At 43.7% G+C, this 12,500-nt stretch overlaps 1 protein-coding gene and 1 pseudogene across 1 annotated transcript in view; both read right to left on the bottom strand.

The window, feature by feature from the left end:
- LOC105910586 (guanylate-binding protein 1-like) overlaps positions 1–4,366 on the bottom strand; it is a 24,558-nt gene extending 20,192 nt beyond the window's left edge. The window contains exons 1-2 of the mRNA XM_031580426.2: positions 4,290–4,366; positions 1–97 (exon numbers count right to left, since the gene is read on the bottom strand). The exon at positions 1–97 is cut by the window's left edge and continues 95 nt beyond it. Coding sequence (XP_031436286.1) covers positions 1–95 — 95 coding nt within the window. The 5' untranslated portion in view covers positions 96–97; positions 4,290–4,366. The remainder of the gene's footprint in view (positions 98–4,289) is intronic.
- Positions 4,367–5,798: 1,432 nt separating this feature from the next.
- The window catches only part of LOC105896051, a 13,746-nt pseudogene continuing 7,044 nt past the window's right edge, over positions 5,799–12,500 (bottom strand).

The following is a 12,500-nucleotide window of genomic DNA, read 5'->3' as shown; positions in this document are numbered from 1 at the left end:
TCCAGGATCTGTAGTGCCCCCTGCTGGACACTCATGCGCCCGTCTGTCCCATTATCAATCAGACACACCGGGGCCTGCATGGACACTGGAGCCATCTCTGACACACACACACATGTACACACACACGCACACGCACGCGTACACCAGTACACACACACACACACACGCACACACGCACACACGCACACACACACACACACACACACACCACACATCAGAGACAGCACTAGACTTTTATGGTTATCGGCGCTAAGCAATTATTAGAGAAGAGGTGGGGAGTGGGATCGGGAAATGACAGCAGGTCGGATTCGAACCCGTGTCCCCGTGGGCGTTCAAGCTCGCGAGCCGCATGCAACTCTTTGCCGGCTGACATGCGGCTCGGCTCCAGCTCGAGTGCTTACTGACTTTGCTTTTGGTGTACAGAATTTTCATATTGTAAAATAAACATCTAAAATGCATATGCATATATTTGGCAATACATATTTGGCAATACAGACGAAAAGCTGTCCGATTTGAATGTGGTATTTATTCATGTATATTTTGTCATCACGCGATCTTGAGAGATGTCTAACGTTAATGTTCCAAACATGAAACATTCTAATGTGTGCACCCAGTCTCAGAGAGTTACTAGCCAGACTAGCAGTAGCTACCTACTGACATAATGCCATGGATCCAGGAAAGCGTAAAGCTAAACGAAAATATGAAGATGAACACCGGAAGTTTTTTGCCTGAATGGGAGGAATTATTTGCGGAGCGAAATGGAAAACCCCTCTGCTTAATATGCCAGACGTCACTGTCGCATTTCAAAGCCTCAAACTTGGAGCGCCGTCTCTCCACACACCATGCTAACATAGCCCAGGAGTTTCTAAAGGCACAGAGCTGTGCAAGCACAAGGTAAATACTTTGAAACGTCAGTCAGAGAAAAAGACTCAGCTTTTTCGGAAATTCATGAAGTACTCTGAAACGGTCACGTTGGCATCGTATCAGGTGGCATGGAATATTGCTCGAGCAAAAAAGTAATATAGTGAGGGAGAGTTTGTGAAGTCTTGTGTACATGATGTCGTTGCTATCCTCAACCCTGAAAATGACGGATCATAGCGGTCTGTGTCAGACCTGCAGCTGTCAGGCACGAAAATTGAACAGAGGATATCTGACATTAACAACATAATTGAGACACAGTTATGTACAGATCTTGAGAGGTGATCCCTGGAGTAGCCCCCCCCCCCAAAAAGTTTCCTTAGCCCCACCTGAAAAATATATATGAAGTTTACGAAACGAAATGGTTAAATCATCTCAAGTTAATTGTAGATGTCGTGGCTCTCTTTTAATCATGCCGGTTCATTGATCCTATAACTAGCTAGTGAACTCTACTCTACAATGTTAACCTACTCACTTGAGCTGCAAATTCCTACCATGCTACAGTATAATTAGCACCTATCTCAGCAGATGTCTTCAATATGTTTATTTTTGTGCCATATTTTAAATCAAAATGTGTTAATTTCTCTTCCTAAAACCCACTAGAGGACACTATTTAAAAGGTTATTTTCAAACAAATCTTATGGGGGAACATGCCCCCAGACCCCCCTAGTTTTGCTGGGTCACAGGAAAAATAATAGGTTTTATATAGCCCCCCCCCCCCCCCCCAAACCTAGATTTGTGTGGCTCTTCGAAATGGTGTTGGGTTTTGTTGTGGCTCTTTGAGCTGGCCTGGTTAGCCACCCCTGCCGTATATGGTCGGGGCTACTGCTTGCGCCACAGTGCCCCCACATATGCCCACATATGCACTCATTATACACTACAGGACTACACTCACGCAAAAATACAATCCGTTGCTAGGAGACACCTGACATGGTAGTTTAAGTATCATGCACGGAGTCGTCAAGTTGATGGCCGTCACTGTCGGGCTCCTATTTGCACCAAAAAGCAGAACAGAGAGACTGTCTAGGGTGGGCAGGCGCTGATATTTAATGACGAACCGAAGTAACGGCACCCATTAAAGCTGTTTTGATTAAATACTAGTGGTGATTGTGGCATTTGACCCACGATCACTTTTTTTATTCCAGGAAAAAGAGTCAGTTCTCGTGACAGTCGATGTTATCTGCCAGTAGGTAACATAGTTAGCTACTAGCTATCTTTAAGCTTGCTGCTAGTATTAGGTGTTGAGCACTACACAGTAAACAACAGTAATTTCAGTCACAAAGTTCATTTTATTGAATTTGTTCATCATTCTTACAGTTAGAACTTGCAATTGCGAACGTGACTTGTCCTGTCATGTTATTAAATTGTATTGTTTAGCTGCTAGCTAGTCTACTACTGATCTAAGATTCTAGAGCTCCGCTGACTGCCTCAGAAGATTCCTGCGCTAGCAAGAAGCCTTTGCCTGCTACCTGTTGTAGCTAGCAGTGTTAAAAGCAGTGAAAACACCCGGACCATGGAATAAATTACATTAAAACATTGTCAACTTTGAAAACTCAGCAGCAAACTCAGCAGCAAGAGCTAGCTTCAACAGTTAGCAAGCAACGGCTTCTTGCTAGCGCAGGAATCTAAAGCTAGCTAGTAGCGACAGTGGTAGAGAAGTCGCTTAGTAATCAGAAGGTTGCTAGTTCGATTCCCTGTCGAAGCGTCCTTGAGCAAGACACCAAACCCCTAATTGCTCTTGATGTGCAGTGTGCCATAAATGTAAAATGTGTATACATTGTAAGTCGCACATATGTAAGTTGCTTTGGATAAAACCGTCTGCTAAATGACTAAATGTAAAAAAAATGTAGTAGCTAGATATGTTACCTACTGGCATAACAGCGACTATGTCACGAGAACTGACTCTTTTTCCAGGAATAAATAAAGTGATCGTGGGTCAAATGCTACAATCACCACTAGTATTTATTCAAAACGTGTTTAATGGGTCCCGTTACTTCGGTTCGGCGTTAAATATCAGTCTTCAACATACAAAGACATATGTAGCTACTTAACGGAGTTTGGTAAATGGTTCGTCGTGAATATGACTCTCCTGCTGTCAAAGCAAGACCAATCAGAAAAGAGCCCGCCCTCCTTTGGTTCCCGGCCACACACTGCCAAAACCGCCCACACACTGCCAAAAGTCATACTTTCGAGCGAGCAGATAACATTTTCGCGAGAGCGAGAAGTGTATGATAAATTCGAGCGAGCAGACCAAGTTTTCGCGAGAGAGTATGTCAGTCTCTGCGCTCGCAGTTGTTGAATTTCCTCTCGTGGCTGCTAAAATTGAGTGCGCAGAAGAAATTCACGCTTGCGAAAACCTGAAATTCACTCGAATAGACGTTTCCTCGCATGTGTGAGTTTTGGCACTAAACTGACGCCATGGCAGGCGCTGTCAGTATGGCCTATATGAGCTGAAGCAGGAGTTGGAGGTGAATATTATGTTGTTGAAATCGTAGCTATCCAATGTTAGTACTACTAATTATGTCGTCAGTTTAATGATAAACTGTGGAAGTTGCATTTAAACGCTAAAGGCAATTCCTCAAGTTGAGTACACAAGTGTGTGTCTCGTTTATTTTTACATACCAAAACGAATGAATGACAAGATGGCGCTGCCCTGTAACCAAACAAGTATGGGGCTCGACGTCATCAACAACAACAGAATATTTAAAGGGACCGCGATCCCGGAACAGTCATACTTACGTATATAAAATATTAGATAAATAACTGCATGAAACAACAGTGTGTAGAACCACACTAAGAACAAGGGTGAATTATGAAGTCACATTCACTACAAAACATTCAATTTCACCGCGGACAAATTGCTATTAAAGTTGCTATTCCCTACACTACTCCATTACTCCATTGAAGGCGCATAGAGATGGTTGTCATGGAGACGCCTGTACAGACGGACGGGAACAGCCGGTAGCCTATAAGGCGGGTGCGGACATAACTCCTGTTGAACTTTAGAGAAACACCGACGCCTACGGAATGCATCACCCCACAGTCCTTTCGTGCACATCGCGTGGACAGAAGTACTTTAGTCTATAAAGAATGTCCACATTGCACTCCCGTCAATGTTCCTTGAGCACAATGCGTTTGTGTTTTTCGTGGACAAAAGGCATTTTGGTGTTTCGTGGTTTCGTAATGAATTAATGCGTTGCATTCTGTCTACATAACATAAAAATGAACAACAAAATAGTTTTCTCTTTTGTCAAGCTTGTAGTCTTAATATCTAGGTAGACATCCCCCAACCTACCAATGTTAATTTCCCTTCAAAAAGCTAAATTAATAGGTTGACGTTGGCCTATTTAGTTAATGTCATGGCAGCCTACCTTTGGTAAAGAAGTTGGAAAGCGGGCTCTACTGATGTGAAGTCTTCGGAGAGTGTTGAGATCAGTGTGCAGTACGAAGCCTTCAGAAATAACACACGAAAATAAAACCAACTCCGCCGGCTGACGCATTCTCTTGTTGCGTGTGCACGTTTCTTGTAAACCGCAATCCCGTTTCTTGTAAACCACAATCCCGTTTCTTGTAAACCATGTGACAGATGATATTAGGTGTTTCTGGCGCATGGGGTTGTGTTGACAACGGAGACGTTTATAGTGAGATTGACAGGTCAGCAATCAATCAGTGCGAATCTCCGTCCCTGTTTAGGTTATCTTAAGCGGAGGAAGACTCGGGACAACTTGTTCGCAATGTGAAGAGATACACGGTGGGCCGAAGGCTTCTATCTGCTTTAGTTTTTTAAATTATCTATCCTCTGCGATATAAACTAGGCTACATATTTTTTTTCTCAACACGTTGCCGTTTGTTGGCAGTCTCAAGTTGATAATTTTTTTTATGAAAACTAAACTTGTGTTTCATAAACGGTAGGGAGTAGCCTATTGTTAACTGTGAACCAATCAAAAACGCGTTATAGCTTCACCTGACGTGAAGGTTGCTAATGATATTCATAAACCTGAGAATCTGCGGATACTTCTGTCATATAAGGTGTTACATTTCAATGTTTTATTTTACTTTTTTAAAGTAACTTTACTTCATCTCTAATGCAGCCAGTGTTGGCACACACGGAGAGACATGGATTAGAGACACCAACAACTCTGAAACTGGAGAAAATCAGATGCACTCTGAAAGGTTCCATACAGAGCTTTGAGAAAACCTGGACCCCTTTCTTGACATACTATGAGAGCATACAAAGCCCACTACAAGAGAAAGATTAGATGGCAACCCACCCCCCCCCCCCCCTCTCCTTTTTTTCTTTTCTCTGTTTTGTCTTGCACCACTGTTGCATGCAATTGTATTGTAATATTCCAATATTTCTATTTATATCTACATTAAACATGTTCTCTTAATGTTTGTGCTTCTGCTGCATGGGGTAGGCTGACTGGGGGTGGGGGTGTAATCATTAGACTTGTGATGTGTAATTGAATTGAATAATTGTATTGAATAATTGTATTGATTACCAAAAAACACCAATAAAAAGTGTTTAACATAAAGCTGCTTTCCAAACCTTCAACCTCCTGTGCTTCTTCTCAAGGGGACCACCATGCCAGAGGTTGCGTGTTGAGTGTGAGACTGTGCTTCTTCTCAAGGGGACCACCATGCCAGAGGTTGCGTGTTGAGTGTGAGACTGTGCTTGTTTTCAACGCAGGGGGACTTCTCGTTTTTTTTTTTGTTTAATGTCAGAACAATATGAGGAATTTTTTTATTTCATTTTCATAGCAAGCAAACAGGAAACAATACGGGGAACATGACTATATGTGTTAGGTGATACACTCACTCAAGTTACCTCAGGACTCCGGAGTTGCATATAAGTACAGTATATTTATTAAACAACAACAACAAGCTCGTCGGGCTCTCCCACGTCCTGGCAGGTCAGAGAGAGAGAAGGAGTGTGTGCTCACTGCCACACTGCAGCAGTATTTCAAAATGATCTCTGTCAACATGCCCCTCCAGCAACTGCCCCAGCTATCTTCTATGAGGTGATCATGAAAAATGATGATGTGGGTCACAGGATACAGCAGGAGATGGGGATGACTTTCTTCATCATGGCTTCCTGCTGCTCCATCATGGCTTCCTGCTGCTGCTTCATCAGGCTCATGACATCGTCGTGCCTGCGGTCCTGCTGTTCGATCAGCCTGGTAAACTCCTGGCTCTTGGCCTCCTGCGCCGCCTCAGCCTTCCTCCTGCTCTCCTCTATCTCTCTGGTCATCACGTCTGCCTTCTCCTTGAAGCCCTTCTCCAGCAGGAGGGCCTGCTCCCGCAGCATGCTCTCCCTGGCCTGCCGCTCCTCCTCCTGCTGCTGCTTCAGCTCCTGCTGCATCTTGTCCATCACCTGCCTCATGCGCTCCTCACTGCTCTGACGCTGCGCCTCCATGCGCTCCTCCAGCTGCCGCTGCGCCTCCTGGCCCAACCTCATCTCCTGCTCCAGGAGCACGGCTTTCTCTCGCTCCGCTACACACACACACACACACACACAGACACATTATACACACACACACACAGATTATATACACATACACACACACATTATACACAGACACATTATACACACACACATTATACACAGACACATTATACATACTAGGGATGGGCATAATTAATCGACGATCGATTAATTGATCATTAAGAATTTCCTCGATGACATTATTTTTTCATTGATAAAACTAATGCATGTTCTGTTGCGTAGTGTGCTTGTAATTCATTTCTTTTAGGGCTGTCAAAGTTAACGCGTTAATCTATGAGATTATTGTGGTCGAGATTAATGCAATAAAATATTTTAGCGCAGTTAACGCAACTTTGTTTACTTCCGGTGTGTGTTGACCCATGGCACGAAACCACCGTGTGTCTGCAGTCAGTAGATAGGAGAGACCGAGACGGTAGTTGAAGATGAAGAGAGCTGAGGGATTGTGGGGGCAAAATGACGAAACAATCGACAAAACTAAAGTTTTGCACTACTGTTGTGCAACATTTCACAGCTACTGTATATAGCCCATCCACCTTGTACATACTTTTTTAAACTCCTTAGTCCATTGCACTGTTGCACTGTTTGTTTGTTTGTATTGTATTGTATTGTATTGTGTTGTATATTTTGTGTAAGCACACTGAGAGTCACTTTACCAAGTCAAATTCCTTGTTTGTGCAAACTTACTTGGCCAATAAAACCTGATTCTGATTCTGATTCTGATTCTGATTCTGGGGGGTTCTATGTAGCATTTGTCAAGCTGAATGTAGCCATCACAGAAGCAGCTCGTCTTTAAGTTATCACCTTAATGCAAAGCACCCGACAGAAAGCAGTCCCAGGTTAGATGGTCGCCAACCCACACTCCACGACTTCTCTAGGAAAATAACTAGGCCAGTCCGTGAAAAGGTTACCAACGCTGTCGCAGTTTGGGTTGCCGGTGACTGGCGGCCCATAAACATAGTTGCAGACGGTGGGCTGACTGAGGTGATTCGAATTGCTTCAGGGGACAAATCTTACGATTTACCGTCGAGGGGCACCATTGTGTCTCGCATACATTCCTTGGCTGATGGCGAGAGAGCACGAAAAATAAATACAATTAAACAACAGTGTCTAAAATACACGCTGTCTGAAGTGATTACTCGTTAATGTATAAGATTTCGTCTTTAGAAGAAACTCAAACTTTTAATCGCGATGAATCTAGATTAATGAATTTCAAAATGTGAGATGAATTAGTTATAGAAAAAAAAAACGAGGGTCAGTTGTGTTTATGAGCACCGGCTTCTAGCTGTCGGCTCTGCTGCTTAACGGTGGGTGTCCACGGCACAAATTACATGCGTTAAATCGCATGCGTAAAGTCGCCTGGGGGGCGTGGACAGAAAAATCACTGGCTGTAGCAAAGTTCAAGTAGCAAGTTCAGGTGCAGTGCTGCGCTAATGTAGCACATTAGCTTGTGAACTCCCCAAAAAATAATGATAGATGTTGCGGCAGTCATTCATGGGCTGATTCATTTGATTCATAATTTGTTAATTTATTCTATCTAATTCATATATATCAGCCAGTTAAATCACGAAAACGTTATATGTAACTTATTTAGCAGCTAGCTAGCTAGCGACTATGTGTTTCCAATGGGTTTTCGGTTAAAGTGTTAGCGGCAAGCTAACAGTAATAGTCGAGAGCTTCAGTTCAAGACCTACAATATTCTATTTGACCTCACAGCATTCGTGTAGCATATAAACAACAAACCGAGTCGATTAGACGTATAAAAAGTCGTGTAGATAACCTTTATTCACATAAAATATTTCCCAGTAACAGAGTCCCGAGACTCCGCCATCTTGTTTCGATATTTTTGATTACTCCCGCCCCTATGAGCTACGTTGGCCTCCAAATCACACACACGCCGAACTGATTGGCTCTCAGCATGCAGCAAATCGCTCTCATTTGCATAAAGTTAAAGAATGCCCAACTTTTTGCAGGCAGCAGACACGATTTTTTCCTCACTATGCAGCAAATCGCTTCCATTCTATCCCCAATGAGAGCAGCACGATAACGCGTGCCGTGGACACCCACCGTAAGAGTACAGCAGCGCATATTTTCAAGTGTAACCATTGAGCGGATCCCGTTTAACTGCCACAAGAGTTGTCCATCTTGTAATAAAGATCTCAATGAGGAAACACGCAGTGTTTTTTTCTATTTTCACTGCATTTTAATATAGCCTATAAATAGTGAATTTTAATATAAAAATATTAATGATTAATCGAAAATCGATCGTTAATTCTCCTGACGATCGATTAAGACAATTTGATCGAATGCCCATCCCTAATACACACACACACACACACACACACACACACACACACACACACACACACACACACACACACACATTCTACACAGACACATTATACACCACACACACACACACACACACACACACAGATTATATACACATACAAACACACATTATTCACACACACACACACACACATTATACACACACACACACACATTATACACAGACAAATTATACACACACACACACACACATCCTCACCACAGATCTCTCTGTCCTTCACACTCAGACTCTGGTCAGCCTGTAGGATGGCTGCAGACTCCTCCCTCCTCTGCTTCATAAATTCCTGCAACACGTCCTCAGCCTGACACACACACACACACACACACACACACACACACACACACACACACACACACACACACACACGATGATGATGATGATGACTGGCAAAAGGATTGATAATCTTACACATCAACAATATTCTGGTCTGGTTCTAGTGTTTCTGTAGCTCTTGGTCTAGAGTGTTTGTGTAAGACTGTTGGCCTGGTTCTAGAGTGTTTGTGTTGGCCTGGTTCTAGAGTGTTTGTCTAAGACTGTTGGTCTGGTTCTAGAGTGTTTGTGTCGGCCTGGTTCTAGAGTGTTTGTGTTGGCCTGGTTCTAGAGTGTTTGTCTAAGACTGTTGGTCTGGTTCTAGAGTGTTTCTGTAAGACTGTTGGGCCTGGTTCTAGAGTGTTTGTGTCGGCCTGGTTCTAGAGTGTTTCTGTAAGACTGTTGGGCCTGGTTCTAGAGTGTTTCTGTTGGCCTGGTTCTAGAGTGTTTGTGTAAGACTGTTGGCCTGGTTCTAGAGTGTTTGTGTTGGCCTGGTTCTAGAGTGTGTCTGTTGGCCTGGTTCTAGAGTGTGTCTGTTGGCCTGGTTCTAGAGTGTTTGTGTAAGACTGTCGGCCTGGTTCTAGAGTGTTTGTGTAATGCTGTTGTCTGTTGAACCTTTTCTCCTCTGTGGCTCTGGCTGTTGTATTTCACCACAATCTCCTCCATGTCCTGGCAGAAGAGCTGGTAGCCTCCGACTTTGGTGTAGAACCCCTGCTGGAGTTTGTTCTTCAGTGGAGCAGAGAGACCTGCGAGGATTTCCTGACAGATCAGCACCGAAGCATCCTCATTCTGCAGCAGGAATCTACTGAACAGCTTGTCGACGGCCTCCTGAAACACCACATGGAAACCTTCTTACTCCTTATCACAGAATGTCTCAGCTACCTAAAGGATTTAGTTTAAGAGACGACTACACAGTATATCTTTATACTTGTTAGTTTCGCTCCCCGTTCCCTCATCTGTTTCATATCTGAGAGCTCCAGCTTACCTCCAGAGACTTCATGTGCTTGCCATCATCATCCTTGAAGGAGCGCTTCATGAAGATCTCTGTTGCCAGGCTGGTGAGGCGCTGGTGTCCGGAGGTGATGTCCTTCAGGTCCACAGGGAAGTTAGCCTTCAGCTGTTCCATTCCGCTCTCATAGACCTCAAGCCCTTCCTTAACCGCAGCCTCATTCTCAAGCTGTGCCATGGCAAGCACAGCATTCTCCAGACAGGGCACGTCCCCTCTGGAGAAGATCTCCACGTACATCTTCACCATGTGACCAAGGACTTACGAGGGAGAAACACAAGGACTTAGCAGGCACTCTGTAACAGTAACTCACTAAACCGTGCAAAAGTAACTCACTAACAGTGTAACAGTAACTCACTCCCAGTGTAACAGTAACTCAGTAGTAGTGTGACAACAACAGTTGTAACAAGTTACTCATTTGACAGTAAAGTTTCAGTTGCATTGTAGAGTTGGTAACTCACTTTCGTTCGGTACTTATGAACAGAATGGGTTAGTTTCACTTTCGTTTGGTAATTATGAACAGAATGGGTTAGTGTCAGTTGTACCTACAGGGCTGGAGCTAAAAAACACTCCAACAACCCAACAGTTGGGTTGCCCAGATGCCATGAGCCTCACTGATTATTCCAGACTGACTCACTTCGGCCATCGACTGTGTGCCCATCCTTCAGCTGCTTCACTGGGCTCTGGTCGAAGACGAAGCTGCAGAAGCGGTCGGCGACCTCCAGGAACGCTGGGGCCAGCTCAGAGGGGCCCAGGCTCTCCATGCGGATCACATTCTCCGGGCTGGATGTTGGGAATGGGAAGGTGAAACACTTCCGGGATGGGAAGTAGTTCCGGATGCACTCCCGAGGAAGGTTGTAATCATTCACCTTTTTTGAGTGACCTTCAAGAGAACACAACATGGGTCTGGTTTAGAGGAGATAATTAACCCTAATCCTAACCTTCAGGAGATCACAACATGGATCTGGTTTAGTGGAGTTTGGGAACACACATAAATTAGTTTGGGATGTGACGACCCCGCCTCCTTTGGTTGCTGGGCTGGCTGCTTGTCTGTGTCTGTGTGTTTGTGTGTGTGTGTGTGTGTGTGTGTTTTGTGTTGCAGGTGCCCAGCAGGTGTGGTCGGGTCAGCAGTTATTGGTGTTCCCAGTACTATAAGAGCGCATCCCACTGATTCCATGAGGAGATTCAGAGAGAGAGAAAGGGGAGACTTTGCTCCCTACTAGTGGCGTTTCTACATTAGGGGCAGGTGGGGCAGTGCCCCATCAGATCCAGATGACGCTGTTCTGCAGAAAGCTCAATACATTCGTACTTCGCGGCAATATATATATATATATATATTAGGGCTGTCAATCGATTAAAAAAAATGAACTAATTAATCGCACATTTTTAAATTAATGAATCATGATTAATCGCGATTAAAAGTTTGTTTTTCTTCTTAAGACTAAATCTAATAAATAAACAAGTAATCACTTCAGACAGCGTGTATTTTAGAAACTGTTGTTTAATTGTATTTTTTTTAAACACAATGGTGCCCCTCAACGGTAAATCGTAAGAATTTCCCCTGAAGCAATTCGAATCACCTCCATCAGCCCACTGTCCTCAACCATAAAATGGTAGGCCAAGCTACATTGCCCGAGGGGACACAGGTTCAAGTCTGGCCTGATGTAATTTCCCAATCCTCTCCCCACCTCTTCTTCGCCTCACTTCCTGTCATAACTTCATGTCCTATCCAAATAAAGGCATTAAAATTTTTGCGTTGCGTTGCGTTAATTGCGTTAAAATATTTTATCGCGTTAATCGCGGCCGCATTAATCGCATAGATTAACGCGTTAACGCTGACAGCCCTAATATATATATATTTATATATTTTTTCATGCAAAGTAGCGTGAATATGTGTGTGAATAAACTTGACTCACAAGCATTATAGTCTTGTTTTGGAGTAATTTGATTCGTGTGTTTTTCTGTCTGTGTGCTTGCTCTGTGAAATGCTGCTCTCCGCTGTCCCTCCCTTTCCGGTGGGGCAACGGCCCTCGCTGCCCCACCGTTACCATGGAAACACCAATGAGCGTGAACCACACAGGCCAAAGTTAACATTGAGCAGTGGGGCACTTTCAGATGTGCCCCACGAAATCTGCCTAGCAACTAGACTGGAATAATCCGAAAACCGAGAGACTTGTACCCCGTGACTAAGAAAAAAAAAACATACAGTCAGATCAAAATCAGACAGATCAATGCCAGTAACGTTACTGCTAGTTAGCTATCGCTAGTTTTCGATTATTTTGGAAGTGTTTTAATTCAGCCTACAATGAATAATGTAGACTAGTTGTTGAGGGTGCAATTTAGTACATTGTCGTTGGAAGATAAATTAGAAATTAAACGTTTGGGGCCACACAAAAGGATTAAGACATTTA

This window comes from Clupea harengus, chromosome 2 (assembly GCF_900700415.2).
Source record: "Clupea harengus chromosome 2, Ch_v2.0.2, whole genome shotgun sequence".
Classification (NCBI taxonomy): domain Eukaryota; kingdom Metazoa; phylum Chordata; class Actinopteri; order Clupeiformes; family Clupeidae; genus Clupea; species Clupea harengus.
This window is presented reverse-complemented; position numbering and strand designations above follow the sequence as displayed.